General features: G+C 37.7%; 1 protein-coding gene across 12 annotated transcripts in view; it reads left to right on the top strand.

Annotated features, from left to right (window-relative positions):
* LOC117394686 (adhesion G protein-coupled receptor B1-like) overlaps positions 1-18,363 on the top strand; it is a 115,335-nt gene that overhangs the window by 56,159 nt on the left and 40,813 nt on the right. For all 12 annotated transcript variants that reach the window (XM_033993128.3, XM_033993129.3, XM_033993131.3 and 9 more), the window contains 7 exons: positions 279-347; positions 750-858; positions 2,890-3,033; positions 4,868-4,943; positions 6,695-6,797; positions 7,596-7,639; positions 16,710-16,836. In XM_033993128.3, the coding sequence (XP_033849019.2) occupies positions 279-347; positions 750-858; positions 2,890-3,033; positions 4,868-4,943; positions 6,695-6,797; positions 7,596-7,639; positions 16,710-16,836 (672 nt within the window). The remainder of the gene's footprint in view (positions 1-278; positions 348-749; positions 859-2,889; positions 3,034-4,867; positions 4,944-6,694; positions 6,798-7,595; positions 7,640-16,709; positions 16,837-18,363) is intronic.

The following is an 18,363-nucleotide window of genomic DNA, read 5'->3' on the forward strand; positions in this document are numbered from 1 at the left end:
TAGCAAAGCTTTCTGTTAACCTTTTGAAATGCCACGGCCTGGCCACTGACAGCTACCCACAAGCACTTCAGTCTGACCTCAAATACACCTGGGCAAAGTTATGTGGAGAAATGCACAGGAGACACATAACACTTAAAGGGTTTTCTTTAAACAGTGACTGGCTGATTTATTAACTGCACCCACATGTCAACCTATTTATCAGAGGTCTGTGTTTTAACATCTTGTTTGAAACAGTGTGAAATCCACTAATAACCCTGCTTCTTTTCACTCCATCACAGAACTTTGTTCAGGTTGTCTCAAACTTGTTATCGGAAGAGAACCGGGAGCGATGGGATGAGGCACAGCTGGTAAGTGGCTTCACCAGATTATTACCTACAGTTTCTGTCTGTAAGGAACTAGGAATAACCATGCATTACACTTCAGTAAACTTTACAGGCATGGAAGCAGCAACCTCTAACAGTGGGGACAGCCTGGATGACTCTCAATGCAGGACAGTAGATACTGCTGAAGGTGCTGCAGTGCCTTGTCCTAGAGTATGTACCCATCACAACTGGGAATGACAATCCATACATATTTCAAACAAGAGTATCCTGTTGTAGATCACACTGAAATTGATTCTAGTTACATGAAAACTAGTAGACAAAGTACTACTTTTAAAGCGGTGTAAGGATTTTATAGTTGATTAAATTGTACTGAACCAGAAATAACAATGTAGTATTTAGTTTGATTTTCAGTGTGTTCTTTTCCAGATGGGTCCCAATGCCAAGGAGCTGTTCCGTCTAGTTGAGGACTTCATTGACGTCATCGGGTTCCGTATGAAGGACTTCAGAGACTCCTACCAGGTCACTGAAAACCTTGGTAAGACCACTGTTACATACTGGGGTTTATTTTAATTATCTAAACAGCAGTGGATCCTTATAATGACAACCTTCTAGACTTACTCTATTGAGAACTCTTTCCACTGTATTTAGAAATCTTTCCTGATTGGTAAACACCAGCTACCACAATACATTTTCTCTGCCATGCACATCCATTCACTATATACAGGTAGGTCTGAAAATTGCAGTTTAGAAATAAAGACTATTTTCATTTCAAAACTATCTGGTATCTGGTACTACAATAAATTAAATAAATCTCTGTTTGTAGCCATCCTTTTAGACAGTCTTGCACTTCCTGTGTCATTTCAAATTGGCCTCATCCCTTCACTGGTATCTTTCCTGTCAACAACCAATCAGCTGCTTCACCTATTTATGGAAATGCATTCAGTCAGTAACATGCTTGGCCTCAGAAGACACTGAACAAGGAAGTAAAGCAGTATTGGACTAGTAATAACAAGCAAACCCAGTACTGTCTTTAATCTATTGTGTACCAGATGTGTGTTTTAAAATAAAAATACAGACGTACCCTTCACTTGGAAACCTCTGATGAATGGAAGGTGCTGCTTTGGGTTTGGGTGGTCTACATTGTAAGGGATGCCGTCTTTCAAACAGCGATATTGTCTACTTAATGTATATTTATAGAGGTGTTCACCCCAGGGTTCTGGCCATATGTTCCACATACAAGATTCTGATCTGTCTAAACCCATGGCTTTTTCCCAAACTTCAGAAGTGGTCTCTGTGACAGGACCTTATCTCTGCCAGGACCTTTGGAACAAGAGCCACAGGATGGAGGGCATTGTCCTTTAGGATTGGACATGGCTATATCTGTGATGTTGCATCTAAGTGGATTTTCCCTGAAGAGAGAGAGAGAGAGAGAGAGAGAGAGAGAGAGAGAGAGAGAGAGAGAGAGAGAGAGAGAGAGAAGTAGAGTACAAGCAGACAGTTTACAAGAAAAAAAATAGTACACACTTGCTAACAAAGTGTACAACTTCAATGTGTTTCTTCTTGGACTATAACAATTAAAAATAAAAATAATTACATTTGAAGCCCAAACATTGTACCTTTTAGATAGAAAGAAATTATGCTATCTAACCTACAAAGGTCTCCTGATTGGTTGGGTTGCTTGGCAACAATATGTCTGGAAGCATTTTGCATGAAATAATTAACCCTGGGTCCTGGGACAAAAGCAGACCCTCTCAGGCAAGCTGATAAGTAATTGTGTGAGATGAAGCGCTGATTCAAACAATAAAATAAAACACATCCTGCATTTTCAGAGATGTTTTTCTTCCAAGGTGGCACTTACAATTTCAGTGATTCATTTAAGAGTGGATTTTAAAGCTTTGTTTGGATGTTTGCACTTGCAGGATCTCATGACCATTCTAGCAACTCCCTTCATTCTGATCTGTTGCTGATAAGTTAATGATAAGTAACACATTCTGCTGTAGACATTACAAAGTTATTATTTGGATATTACACTGCTATAGAAATTAACCGAATACCATCCAACAAATATTAGATTGCAGTAATTGGCCAATTGACATTGCCAGGAAGTATTGTAAGGTCCATTTTTTTATTTTGCATAAGGCTACTCCTGTAGTTTCAAACATTGTCTTAAATAGTAGGGTCTGCTTCCGAGGTAAAAAATAAAGGCAAACAAGTATCCCAGCCCTGGACCAAATCCCAGAGAATACAGACATTATTTATTGACTCTCACAATGGAGGTGCTGGCTGATTGTCCTGATGTTAGGATACAAGGTGGTTGTTTCTGGTTCCTATGGTAACAGAAAATAACTGTTAATTTCTCCCTCACTTTCTCCCCTCTCCTCTGCCTCTCTCTCTCTCTCTCTCTCTCTCTCTCTCTCTCTCTCTCTCTCTCTCTCTCTCTCTCCACCCTTTCTCTGTTCCTACTCCCTTCTCCTTAACCACTCTCCCCTCTTGCTCTCCTCCCTTTATCTATATTCCCCCTTTCTCTCTTACCCCCTTTCCCTCTCTCCTTCTTTCTCTCCCTCAGTTCTGAGTATCCACAAGAGCCCGGCAAATGGTGCCACAGACATCAGCTTCCCAAAGAAGGTCTGGAGGGGGATGGTGGACTGGGCACGGAATTCAGAGGACAAGGTCACCATCTCCAAGAGCATCCTCTCCACGGGAGTGCCAGGTATGTCAAACACACAGACACACGCACACACACACACGCACGCACACACACACACACACACACACGCGCACACACATCCATCCATCCACTGGTGTTTATAGAGGGTGTACAGAAACATTTGGTGACCATTACAAGATAATGTAAATGTAATATTGTGCTACATAAGTATGATTCTGATATAGGTAAAAACTGTATGCAGGTACAATAAAAAAGAAAAATAACAGAATTTTGACATCCAAAAAATCTAATGGAAAGTACAGAACTACAGTGTATTTGCCATAAAGAAGTGATTGAGGTCTAAACTTGGGACTACAGGTTCAGAGAGCAACTTGCTGCTTGTCGGTCTGCTGTGCCAAAAGAGACAGCTCCATTTGCAGACAAAGATTTTCCTTAACAAAACTCAAATCAGTCAGCAACCAAAAAGAGTTTATTACAAGTAAGCAATCGCACACAAGAATATGTTGGGGATGTAGTAGTTATACAACCCTCATCACAGATCTGCTGTGATTACTGTCCACGCCTTTTTAAAATGGCTCATTATGGATGTGGAACTGATTTTCCTGATTAGCAGCCAAAACAGGTTACAAACATACATGGAGTACAATCACATCATTTAAATTTACATCATCGCATATTTACTGTACATTACTGTACATTGACTTTAGTAAATATCCACAGTGATAGTAGTTATTTACTGCTACAACACAATATTATTTTGATGAATGCCCTTTGGAGTGCTGGCAGCTTGTTATACAGAAGACAAGGCATTCTTTCTTCTCTCAGCCAGCCTTATCCCGCTGCGCTTATTTTGTCAGACAGACTTTGCAGGGAAATGAGTGACCTCCCGAGATCACACCCCTGCAATTCACTCGTTTACTGTGTGACAGCAACGCAAGAGGATGCCTCATCAACACCTGTGCTTTGGTGTGGAGTTATTTCATTATTTTCAAGCCAGCTGGTTTTTAATCACTCTGACCCAGGGAGCCAGAAGAGCTGTGCTGCTAACACAAAGGCTCGGGGCTTTCCACTGATATCTCACGTGCCCATGACATGTTCCTAGAATAAACTACAGCATCCAGAATACAGTGGTGCCTTCACTTGCTAGGAGACAGCTGTGCGCATTGGGCGTCTTATCCATTTTGCATAGCATAAATAACACATTATACCAAACGATGGCTAGAAATAAAGGAAAAGCAAAATAAAGTGTTCATGTACACATTTTCATTCATTCATTTACTCCAGTTGTTAGTTATATGTTGTTTTATGCTGGGGTCCTTTTGGACCCCAGGTTACCAGGAGTAGTCAGTTTTCCGATGTGTCCTTATGAGAGTTAAAGAAGGTTATCTAACATAAACAACTCACACTTTGACACAGAGTGGCAAAAAGAGAGATAGACGAGCTTCTTTCTCATCAAGTTTGTTAAGGAAACAGCTTAGATAATTTCAAGGTCAACAAAAACCGATTTAGTGCAATTTTAAATAATTATTGTGCTGGAATGAGCTCCTGCAGTCTTGCAATGGCATTGATCGCCTTCATCAGCCTCTCGCTGTTTATTGGGGGCTGTGGCAGAGCATGGTTCTAAGTGTTTTCTGTTGCCCTTTACCAGCTTGATTTTACAGTACCACTTTAGCTGGATTTCAATAACAGCAAACAAGACACAATTAGCACCACGCTGCAATGTTCTGCGTGCCTGCTTACAGTATTATTTTGTTTTTCACAGCACAGCTTTTTTTATTCTTTCAACTTTACCGATTCACAGTAATTAGTTCTAGTTAACTGGCTGCCTTCACATCTAACTCATTTATTATTATTATTATTATTTGTATTATTCCAGATGCGGATGACTCCTCTGTTTTCGTGATTGGAACTGTTCTGTACAGAAACCTGGGCAGTGTTCTTTATCTGCAAAGGTAAGGCTATTCATTTTCTATTCCACTTGTTCCATTCGATGCTATTTATCTCCTCAGTGGTGTTAAGGTGTTAACCCTTTCAGGACCAAGCATTTTTCAGTGGGATGCTCCCCCAGGACCAGGCTTTTTTTGGTTGTATTTGACTCTCCTGCTATAAAAAATCAAAAAAATCTATTTTTTACAGTAGCATCTTGGAAATTATGTCCTTTTTTTCAGAACACTCTGGGGAACATCATAAAGTACTTCAGAAACCATAGAAACATTTTGCTTTTTTTTCAACACAATATATATATATATATATATATATATATATATATATATATATATATATATTGTAACAAGAATCGCACCACTCACAGTTCTTTGCCCCTTTAAGAATAGACCCAGGACACAAGAATGGATTTTTTACACGCTGACGCTCTATTTTTAATAAACACAAAATCAAATAAAACACAAAATAAACACCTAGCTCTTAAATGAGCACTAACTAAACATACAGGAACCTTAACTAATGGGCAGGACGGCTAAGCCGTTTACCTGCTAAACACCAACACACACCGTTCTATAAACTTACTTCTTTGTCCTTTTATTGACTGCTTGGAAGCAGCCCTGAGCAAACTAACTGTCTCTCTTTTATACCCTGCACCTGGTCCTAATTTACAATTACCGCCCAGGTGCAGGGGATAATTAAACAATAAAACAATTAACAAATTAAATTAAACAATACAGCTATGTTACTATATATATATATATATATATATATATATATATACTTTTTTAAGTTAAGTATTTTTTTATTATATATTTTGCTTAGAGATACATGTGTAAAAATGTGTTATTTTATGACCCGAAGGACCTTACAATACTTCCTCTAAGTTTTGTTGAAACATATTGATGTTTGGGCAAATTACAAGACATTGTTTCACCTGAGTGATTGCAATGACATAATACACGTTTATCTCAGGGTCTTTATAAGCAATAATGAACACTACTCTCGATTATTTTCTCAAAATAAATATTTATAAATAAAATATTAGTTTTCATTCCATTTTCATCCGTAATAAGGAAAAAAAATACCTGATACATTTAGTTCATGAAATAGTATCTGCTTATATCCACTTGTTTCTTGATATTTATGAATGTTATAAAAACATTATATATATACTATCGGATTTACAGCATTTTCCCATGTCTTTCTTACCTTTCTTTCAAGTTTCTCTGAAGCAGGCTGTGTTTTCTCTCTGCGCTCCCAGAACTTTCTCTGCCCTTTAGACACTAACTGCCCTTCTCAGTGACATCACATGAAAAAATAAAACTATCAAGCTATCTACAGCACATATAAAGCACAGCTTGTTCACTCCTTGTTCCATGAAGTTATACAAAATTATTTTAATAAAAACTTTCAAGGTTCCGTGATTGATCTTTTATGTGGAACCCTTAAAGTGTACCATTAAGAGCCCTTGGCAATGGTCATCTGCAATAACCCCCACGATTCTTTAAAAATGTTTGAGTATTTCAAAGGGTTCTTTAGCAGACCTTTCAAATTTTAGATCTCTTTATAGGGAGTGTCATTATATAGCTGTGATGGTGGGTTTCGTGGCGTAGATCCAAGTCCACTGAGAACTGAGCTGTATCAAAAGTCCAAAAAGGGCTATTATGGGAAAAAAGCTTTGAAAGAAATGAAAGATGAAAGCTCACCCTGTGCTTTATTTAAATTGTTTCCATTTTTCATCTGTATTCTAACCTCTCAGGAACAATACCGTGCTGAACTCCAGGGTGATTTCAGTCATAATAAAGCCGACTCCTAATCCTCTGGCCACTCCGCTGGAGATTGAGTTTTCCCATCTCTATAACGTAAGTACCGCCTTTTAACAAAGCAGCAGCACACATGCGTTTGTTTATAGAGTTTGTGTGGACTTTGCATTGATTCCCTTATTGTGCAGATTAACTATTCTAAACTCCAGAAGGGACACAATAATGAAAGTTCATGTTTAAACATTAAAGGGACATGGCCTATGTCTTTATAGTGTAGGTTTTGTCAGCTTTTTTACCTTGTGGGGACTTTTTGACCCAGAAAGCACTATAAATGAGCCCACACATATAAACACACACACACACACACACACTGCCAGACACTCAAGTTGAAGATTCATAAAGGATGTTTACAATGGGTCTGGGTGATTTTGCAGTGTTATTTCAATTCAAGAACTTCTAGTCATCTCTTAATTTCTTCAATTTCTTCAGTGTCCTATATATTTTATTATAACTGGATATGTGCTTTCCATGTTGTATTTGCAGGGTCATAACAATAGATAAACAGTCAAGTTTGAAGATAAAGAACAGACAATGTATTACAAAATGTCTGAAATTGGGGAACTTGGAAAACAGAATACAGTCCCCAGATTCACAACACATAGACAAGAGTTAAAAAAAAAACAAAAAAAAAAAAAACATCATTTTGTTTTTAATCAATAACTGATTTGTTAAAGCATATGTAAGTGTGTCTAAGATTTATAATTGTAAGCACAGTAAATAAAAAAAAAATTGTTTGTTTGATAAGAGAATGGCTTGTCTTATAACAAAAGTGCATCAGTTATTTCCCAGACGTTTGTAATTCATTCAACCCTTTGCTTTTATTCTATCTCTGAATAGGGCACCACGAATCAGACCTGCATTTCCTGGGACGAGACAGACATGTGAGTAGGACATGGTTTAATCTATTTGGAATGTTCTGCAGCTCAGGAACTCAATGTGCTGTCTCCATTACAAGGAGCTTCTGCAGAAAGTTAAAGGACGTAAGCAATGCGTTTATTGATGAGCTTCATTGGGACTGTCCACGTTGACCTTTTCGTCAACAGGACTCATAGTTATTTCCTATTTCTTATTGGTATGTTTTTTTTATGATTACATTGCTGTTGTCAATAAGAATTGTTCAAAGAAATAAGCTAAAAAGCTAAAAAAAGTGTGCTATTGGCAAATACAGGGTTCATTGCCTTGCTTTAATATACATTTTAATAGAAACTACAAAACATATTTCATGATTGAGTCATGATTTTAGAATAACATTTTATTGAAATGTTAATTATTATTCCTTTGAGGGCAAAAAAAAAAAAAAAAAATCTGCAGTTTTCCTGTGCTCTTTAAACAAAATGCAGATGGGACATTTGCATATAGATAGATATGTACACTTGTGTTATTAGGCTGGACCCAGACAGTAATTTGGTTCAGCCTCTTGGATTAAAGTGTGTGCAAAAAAAAAAGTAAATCTGCTCTAATAACGTATTTAGAAAAAAACGAGCCAATTGAAATCAACATTTATTATGGCAGGCATTATGACTAATAAGTTAATATTTCATGGATAAATTGAAAACTAAAAATCTGCACTTATTTGGCTTTACTGATGTGCATTGCTTGTCAAGGGTGTTCATCATGAGTAATTAACCAGCCGCACAGCAGCTCCTCTGTGAAACTTGTTGAACTGTAGCCAGTATGTGCTGTGGTGCCCATCTACGCCCTCAGAAACACTGGAGATTTAAATTTCAGCTCTGCCCTGTGAGCTTGTACCTGAGTCAATTAGTGTGGGGGTGTCTACGCTTGTTGGGTGATATGTTTCACCTTCTGCAATTAAAAAAAAAAAACTGAGCATTACTTTCACATTGCTCCTTGGCATCCAGTAAACATGGGCAAGCTTGCATCCTCCAGTAGGAGAATTTGATATATATATATATATATATACATACACACTGCTGTGCAAAAGTTTTAGACATGTTGCATTTTTCTACTCTGATACATTGTGAGCATCAACAATTTACTCAAAGCCTCCACTAGTGTTTTCTACTATTATAACAACTTTGACTTGCACAAGAAAGAAAAACATTGAGTGAAATAGCTCTCATCACTTGATTTTCAAGGTGTGGTATCCAAAGCATAATCAACAAGTACAGAGAAACATCATCTGTAATTGACAAACCCAGGCCTGGAAGACTGTCTAACAAGGATGAGCAATACTTGAAGATAATATCCTTAAGGAATAGAACAAAGACAAGTGTTGAATTGACAACAGAAGTGGTAGAAGGCACAGGTGTCATTGTCCATTGTCATTATGTATCAGCTGCAGAGTCACTTACAACTATGTCTCACCCGAAAGACGGAGCACAAGTAGGTTAAGTGACTTGCTCAGGGTCACACAACGAGTCAGTGGCTGAGGTGGGATTTGAACCGGGGACCTCCTGGTTACAAGCCCTTTTCTTTAACCACTGGACCACACAGCCTCCTATCTTCAAGTATTGCTCATCCTTGTTAGACAGCTTTTTGGGTTTTCCAGCCCTGGGTTTGTCAATTACAGATGATGTTTCTTTGTACTTGTTGATCATGCTTCAGATACGACACCTTGAAAATCAAGTGATGCGAGCTATTTCACTCAATGTTTTTCCTTCTTTATGCAAGTCAAGGTTGTTATAATAGTAGAAAACACTAGTGGAGGCTTTGAGTCAATTGTTGATGCTGATAATGCATCAGAGTAGAAAAATGCAACATGTGTAGTCTAAGACTTTTGCACAGCAATGTGTGTGTGTATATATATATATATATATATATATATATATATATATATATATATATATATATATATATATATATACATTGTATACAGCACTAAGACCATACAGATCCTGCACAGATACAATGGTGTATCATTGTGTGTGCTGATTATTTTTTTCCTCCTACAGTAATCCCTCAGTATCAGTATTTAACTTACTGTAAACATCAAAAAATCATGAAATATTAAGGACAGTGAATTTGTGAGGTGTCCTTAAACTATATACTATATTAAAACCCTGCAACAACATGTAATAGCATGGCGGGAGGTAATTGACAAGGTATTAAGAGGAATGCTATGATGTAGATCCTAGGAAGAATACCAGCCAAGGAGCAGAGTCTATACAGCAGTGGTTCTCAGTCTTTTTGGTCACTGGAGGCACATGCATTTCGTGCATTTCACACAAGGTTGAGGGCATTATACTATTCATTTCTTAACACTTAACCAACTATTTATTCCAAAATGTGACTTAAAATTACATTACATTACATATTTATCAGATTGGCACAAAAGCCGAGATCAGTCAGCACAGAGCAGGACTTTGCAATGGCTTTTGTTCCTGTTCTACATCATTATTGTACATCAGTGTTCTAGATTATGTCATTTAGTGTCACTCTGGTCTCAGGGGCACTGTTTAGCCCAAGGGCACATCTTTGAGAACCACTGATCTAAGATTTAAATAAACCCCACAGATTACTGTAACAACAGATCTAATAAACTATCAGACTATTGTCTCCTATTTCAGGATGCAAACAATACATTGCAAAGGTTATCGAATGAAAAAAAGAAAATTGACTGTAGATCAGACAATTAAGACTTAGTTGTGTTGATTGCAAACAATGTGTTATAAAGTTATGATAATTGATGGAAACCATCATGGTATTTTTTTAAATTGTTATTTTTGCAGTTTTACCATACCTTTCCCATTGTTATACTATGTATTTACCATAGTTTACCCAGGTTTGCAATGTTTATTAATATGCTTTACAATACCTTGCTGTTCTCAACAATGCTTACCTATGCTTGCCCTATGCTTTATCATGTTTACACTATCCTTTATTACACTTTGTTATGCTTTTACTACAGTAATTTTTCCTAAGGGAATATGTGTAAAAGGGAGCAGTATACTGCCTCTTGTATCACCAACTGGTTGTTTTCTTAACCTTGTTGCACATTTTCTATTTTGTTGTCATTTAATATCATTTAGTGGGCATTTTTCTTAGACTGATACAATTTTGAAGAAACGGTTTGGGTTTTATTAGGCTGACAAAACAGTGTGCTTTTGTTTTTTATTGTTGAAAAACAGGATTTTGTCATTTGCTCCACTCTGGATAAGTGTTATTTAATTTACATCACTTTGTTTATTTAACAAATGGTGAGTCTAAATTCAAACTAGCTTAATTCCAGGCATGTGGTGGGATCATGCTGACATTCTCATCCAAAAGTATTATTTCCAGATCTTTCAGTTGCCCTTCCATAGGAATGTTATGAAAACACCTGCAATGTGAGACCCTATTTCTGGATCTCACTTGTGATTTTAAAAGCCATGTGGTTGGTTGGTAACAGTAAAACGCTTAGGAAACATTTGGATAAGACTACATGACAAGTGTATGCTAGGTAAAATTATATATTTATGTGTGAAAGGTATAAAAAATGAAATCCATGTGTGTATGTTTCAGCATGTGTGATTGGGGTGTGTACAATGGGGCAGATAGACTAACTTTCAATTGAGCAAGCAGCACATGCTAAGGTAGGTTTTGGGTGGGTAGAGGAAACATTTAATGATGTGCTTCTGGGAACTGGCCGTGCATCATTAAACCCTTAATAACCTATGCATCCAATGTGTCCCCTGGCAGAATACTGGTCTACAGTATTTTCACAAGGGGCCTCATTCACTAAACAGCGGTAACGTATTTTGCAAGCAGTAAGCCCCTTGACTGCATGCTTTGTACACCTGCTGTATTCACTAACCAGCGGCAGGCAACCTAGCGTGTGGGAAAAAGTACTGTGTTCGAGTCATTTAAATATAATGAATAATGTTAATGTGTGGAAATGTATGCAAATGACATGACAAAATACCTCAAGGGATGCAAACCATATTCACTTAAGGGCTCTAACTTTACTAGGTGCCTCAGCGTGTGTTAAAAGTACAACTTACTGAAATCAGGCGGTGTCACAGAACCAGCAGAAGACGTTCAAGCTCTTTAACACAATTTGCATAAGCACAATTTTTTTTCAGCAAGAAGAAGCTATCCCAATAAAGTTGCCATACCAGAAATAAACAACTCAATATATTTAATTTAGGGGCTTGCAAGTAGTCTGAAGTCGTTTTTGTTATTTACCGGGTATTACTGTGTTTCAAAATGTGTGCACGTCTAATGCCCTCTCAAGATTGACAAAATGCATAAGCAAAACGGAAACTTAAACCCCACAATGATCACGGAAGAAGTGAAATCATCTCCAAGCCAATTTAAGGATTCTTTCAAGTACGCCATTAAAACACACCCTAATGTCTGGCCAGTTCATACAAGTTCAATAAGTGGGAAAGGATGAGAATGGCAGAGACATAATTTTCTCAACTGAGCTCTTTTGAGTATTTTCTCAGTCAGAGATGAAGAGTGCAACAAACGAGAGGCATGTGGAGAGGTGGGGGTGGGGGATATGTTCTGCTAAATGGCCCGTTTAAATCCTAGCTAACAGAGAGCCCAAGATCAGTGAATGATGCTGGGGCTTATTACCCATGGGGTACTCACGCTGTCAGATGCCTTTACTGCATGTTCTCCAGCCAGGCTGCAATTGCAGTTTGAAATGTCATGCTTTAGGATCAAGTGACATATGCTCCTGTGTATTATAAATAATAGAACACTGGTAATGCATTAGATCTATTTATTGTATATATTAAAAAAGGTTTTATTGGGAAATGTCTTGTTTCCTGCAGTGCCCAGCCACAGCAACAGAGGAGTTACATTTAATCAGAGGGCTGCACAATAAAGCAATCCTCCGAATTGAATTCCCACTGAACTTTAGGATACCCCAGTGTATGAACGACCCCGTTTCAAACCGTTCTCATCTTAAATCAGTCATGTAATATTAAATGTCACATATGACGGCACTATCTAAATGCAATATTTCATTTTACTAATAAATTCAAATTCATCTGAGGTTTAAAGGTAACTGACTTACCTTTAAACATCAACTGACTATCACTGTGCTGGAGAGGGAGGGAGGTATCCTGTTTATTTATAAAATTTTTACTGTGGCTTGTCATAATAAATACATTGTAATATGTATGGGACACCATGATAATATTACCATGCTTTTTACTTCAATAACAGATTGTGGCGGGGTGCCCCACCCCTATATATATGTGTGTGTGTGTGTGTGTGTGTGTTGTATTAGTATTATGATTTATTATGTATTATATATGACAACGAAAAGCACTTATTATTGTTTAAATGTAGGATGGGCGGAAATGCCATCTGCCATTATGTGTTATTGTTTTGTGTGTTTTAGTACCTCTGGTAAGCTACATGATTATTGAATTAGCTGACAGCTACACTGATTTAATAAACGTGTGTGCATGTAGCCATCTCCAGATTAATTGAATGATTTGTTGATTTGGAGATGGCTGCATATATAAAGGGCACATCAGCTTTCGCTGTTAGAGTGGAGCTGAGCGATTGTTAGAGTGGAGCTGAGTCATAGACGACTAGACAGAGAGCTAAACGATACACGACTAGACAGAGAGCTAAACGATACACGACTAGACAGAGAGCTAAACGATGCACGACTAGACAGAGAGCTAAACGATACACGACTAGACAGAGAGCTAAACGATGCACGACTAGACAGAGAGCTAAACGATACACGACTAGACAGAGAGCCAAACGATGCACGACTAGACAGAGAGCTAAACGATACACGACTAGACAGAGAGCTAAATGATAGACGACTAGACAGAGAGCTAAACGATACACGACTAGACAGAGAGCTAAACGATGCACGACTAGACAGAGAGCTAAATGATACACGACTAGACAGAGAGCCAAACGATGCACGACTAGACAGAGAGCTAAACGATACAGGACTAGACAGAGAGCTAAACGATACACGACTAGACAGAGAGCTAAATGATACACGACTAGACAGAGAGCTAAACGATACAGGACTAGACAGAGAGCTAAACGATACACGACTAGACAGAGAGCTAAATGATACACGACTAGACAGAGAGCCAAACGATGCACGACTAGACAGAGAGCCCAACGATGCACGACTAGACAGAGATCTAAACAATACAGGACTAGACAGAGAGCTAAACGATACACGACTAGACAGAGAGCCAAACGATACACGACTAGACAGAGAGCCAAACGATACACGACTAGACAGAGAGCTAAACGATGCACGACTAGACAGAGAGCTAAACGATTCACGACTAGACAGAGAGCTAAACGATACACGACTAGACAGAGAGCTAAACGATACACGACTAGACAGAGAGCTAAACGATGCGCGAGTAGACAGAGAGCTAAACGATACAGGACTAGACAGAGAGCTAAACGATACAGGACTAGACAGAGAGCTAAACGATACACGACTAGACAGAGAGCTAAACGATGCACGACTAGACAGAGAGCTAAACGATACACGACTAGACAGAGAGCTAAACGATACACGACTAGACAGAGAGCTAAACGATACACGACTAGACAGAGAGCTAAACGATACACGACTAGACAGAGAGCTAAACGATACACGACTAGACAGAGAGCTAAACGATGCACGACTAGACAGAGAGCTAAACGATGCACGACTAGACAGAGAGCTAAACGATTCACGACTAGACAGAGAGCTAAACGATACACGACTAGACAGAGAGCTAAACGATACACGACTAGACAGAGAGCTAAACGATGCGCGAGTAGACAGAGAGCTAAACGATACAGGACTAGACAGAGAGCTAAACGATACATGACTAGACAGAGAGCTAAACGATACACGACTAGACAGAGAGCTAAACGATATACGACTAGACAGAGAGCTAAACGATGCACGACTAGACAGAAAGCTAAACGATTGCTACCTACTTCCCTGAAAGGTACTCATTGTTTGTTTGTTTGTTATTTTGGCCATTGTGCCGTTTATTTTGTTTTGATATTTAAAAGTATTTATGATATGAAAATAAATACCTGAGAGCTGCCATCGTTTCATTTGCCCGTACTGCCTTGTGTCCATTCATTTCCTAGCCTGACGTCATCACACAAGCTATCCTGTCACACCGATCAGATATATTCAAATACTGGTATGCACAAAGTGATGGAAGAATTGAGGGTTGATATAGAGGAACCAGTTACCCTACACAGATCTACATCATATGCACCGGTGAATGTATTTATATAAGTAATTATACAAAAGGGTGGCACATGTACTGTAAGTGATCTTTGACCTTTGTGTAATGTCCAGTTCCAGTTGCCCCAGTTTGATATTAGATCAACATTTCACAGACTGCTTTCCTGGTGCAGATGCCATATGTGAACTGAGTTCTGCTGTTCTCAATCTGCCACGTTTCTACATGCAGTGTAACAGGTTGTGTATCAATAAGGCAAATGGTTGCTGTATTTATTTTTATGTGATATAGAATATGCATATTTACCCTATTCTTTCAGAAATGGGAATTTTCACAGGGAATTACATATTATTCAGCAATGGGTACATTTCACGGAAAGCGTGAAATCTGTGATAAAAGTGAAAAAAATATTGCCTTAATAAGGTCCTGACGTATGCAGCCACTCACCATTTATTAAAAGCTTTATCTTGTAAAATAAAGTCAGTTGCCTTTAACCCTCAGATGAATTTCAATGTATTAGTAAAATGAAATACTGCATTTAGATGGGAGAGTGCCGTCATATGTGACATTTAATATTTCATGACTGATTTAAGATGACACCAGAGAGCCTACTGGTGCTAAATTATCAAACCTCCCTCACAACATCCCACACAACAGGAACCTTCTTTAGTGTTTATGTGGATGAGTGTGGGTGGGTCATGCGAGTAGTCCACACCAATGATAAGCTATCATCATCTATGGTTGCTAAAGAATTAAAACATGTCTACTGGCGCCAAATTTGAATTTTGCTGGCACTATATGAGGTACCCTGGTGCTAGAATCTGGCGCAATTTGTCAAATTTGCACCCCTGTCTTATCAGTAATTATTATTATCAGGAATCTCAGCCAAATGCATTCTGTTACAATGACACTAAAATCCAATTTCAATTACAGTACAATGAAAAGTATTATACATTTAAAAGCACTGTGTATTTTATTGAAAATTCAGTTTTAAGTGAACCTTTAAAAAGTATACAGTGAAAATGTATGTCTGAGCTGCTGTGCTAATTATAGTGGTCATTCTGATCACGGACATTTTTAAACCAGAAAAGCAAAACGTCCTCAAAATCACGGTATTGAGCAGAACTGAATGTTGCTTGGGGCTGTGGGACAGCGCTGAGAGTATGACAGAGGTGTTTTTCATGTTGTGTTCATATTCTGTTCTGCATACAGTACCTAATTAAAAAGCTGGGATTTGTCTCTAAAATGCAGTCACTTTTTCCTATGTGTTTCAATACAATTATTTTAGGTTAAAAATGTCCCATGCCTTGTTTTCCTTTGGAAACTGGGGAACATTCTAAAACACTTTAATTATAAACTTTTTAAAGTTATGTCCCTACTTACGGTTGCTATCACATTTCTGTAAGGTCTGATGCCCGCCCATTTTACTTTTAAGTGCAGAACAAAGAGAGAGAGATTTTTTTTTAAACTTGTTTTGTTACTGCATTCTCACATGTTCTGTTAATTCAACTAAAGTAAACATTAGTATGTACATCATGCATGTATTCTGTGTATATCTACGTTTTACCAATATGTTTTTCTGTTTGTATTCCAGTCGGCGCTGGTACCTTTAGTGTAAGCTTACTGTATTTTATTTTTTGGAAAGTTGTCTTTCCAAAAAATAAATAAATAAATAAATAAACAATCTGTATATTTTAATACACGTAGTGGTTTGGTTAATAGTGTACGTTGCAATTTTTTGGCGTGATCTAATTTAGGGGGTTTCTGCCCAATGCCCTTGTCTAGTAATGCTGAGCTGTTTTCTCTTCTCTCTGTCTAGCACCTCGCCGCTTGGAGCCTGGTCTACCAGAGGCTGCAGAGCGATCCCAGTTAATTCGTTCAGAACCAAATGTGTCTGTGACAGACTCTCCACCTTCGCCATTTTAGCACGGCTAAATCCTGATATGGTAAGTTTAACACCTACATTTTCATAAACACAAAGGTATATTTAGTGTATTAAAAAAGGAGTACATAACCATCACGAGGAATCTATATCAAGAGATCATTTCGTACTCAATCTCTGAGATCTCTCATCCATTCTTTTGCGGCGTTTTTTTTTCTTTTTTTTACCCATCACGTATTTACTGCCTATGAATATACCGTCTTTTGATTTAAAAAAAAAAAAACAACCTTGTAACACAGTTAACGGTTTAATTTGCAGTATTTATGTATTACTTTTCTTTTTGCTACTGCAATAGCTGAAACTGTATCTTTAAAAATAATAATAATAAAAAATCTTGGTTATTGTGGTGTTGTTAATGAAAATATGGTTAATTTGCATATATCAGAACTATTGATATAGTCGTAGTACAAATACGTGTCAAGTAACGTATTGCAGCTTTGATACGTTTTATTGCATTGATAGTGGCAACGTTATTTTTGTCATCCCATGTGTATTAAATAATTGCAGGTTCTTTCATGTACCCCGTTTACAATTATTTGTTTGTGCAAAAAATGCACCTTCAACGCGTTAGTAGATGTTTGTCTGTTTATTAGGATAATTCTTGTTTTTGTGGATAGTTATATTTGTATAACATAAGTACACTGGTTACAATTAATTACTCTGATATATTAATCATATATAATTGAAATTAAATGCAATGAATCGCTGTCAATGGATTGCACACATTTTCAAGCATTTGGAAGAAAAAAAAGTCTATTGGTCTTTATTTCTGTATTCATGGCAGCGCCTTTGTGCAGAATTTTCATTGAGGAAGAGTGGTTATTATTAGACTGGAAACTGCCCCTAATACATTTTGTTCATGGGTTGCCTTGGAAACAACATCTGCACTGGAAGCTCTTAAAGCTACAGAATACCCTATTTACTAACAGGCTTTTTGTGCAGGCTGGTCGAGTTAGTTGAAAGAAAAGAAACAAAAAACAACTCCACCTCCCCCCAACACCACCACCTGACCAGCAAGTGAGGCAATAAGGATCATTACATCATTTGGATCCCAGTATAGTGTATAGTCGAATAACATTCTTTTGCTTGCTGCATCAATCCTAATAATAAAGGCGCAAAAAACGGACTTTTATAATATTGACGTTTTCCCAGATTTGAACACAAAATCCCTTTGAAGGCATAATAATGATTTTTAGAGTTATAGTCAAACAGGACAGGTGTCTGACATTTCTATATTTTGTGGGGTCACCGTTTAGTTATATGAAACCCCTTTCCCTTTGGACACTCACTATGGTCTGCGTGGTTTGGCCTCTTTTTGTTAACAATTAATACTGGATCTAATTACTGTTTACCAAAAATAGAATAAGGAACACTTATTCTTAATGTTTTTGTTCAGTCAGTGAAGGGCCTCTATCACAGCAAAGACCTTCTATCCTGCTGTGTTTTTAGTTTCTGAGCTAACCTTAACATTCCACCTGTACAGAATCCCCGAATTCTTATGCTCTTCAAATACACTCAGATGCTTTATTTA

This window comes from Acipenser ruthenus, chromosome 3, assembly GCF_902713425.1.
Source record: "Acipenser ruthenus chromosome 3, fAciRut3.2 maternal haplotype, whole genome shotgun sequence".
Taxonomy (NCBI): domain Eukaryota; kingdom Metazoa; phylum Chordata; class Actinopteri; order Acipenseriformes; family Acipenseridae; genus Acipenser; species Acipenser ruthenus.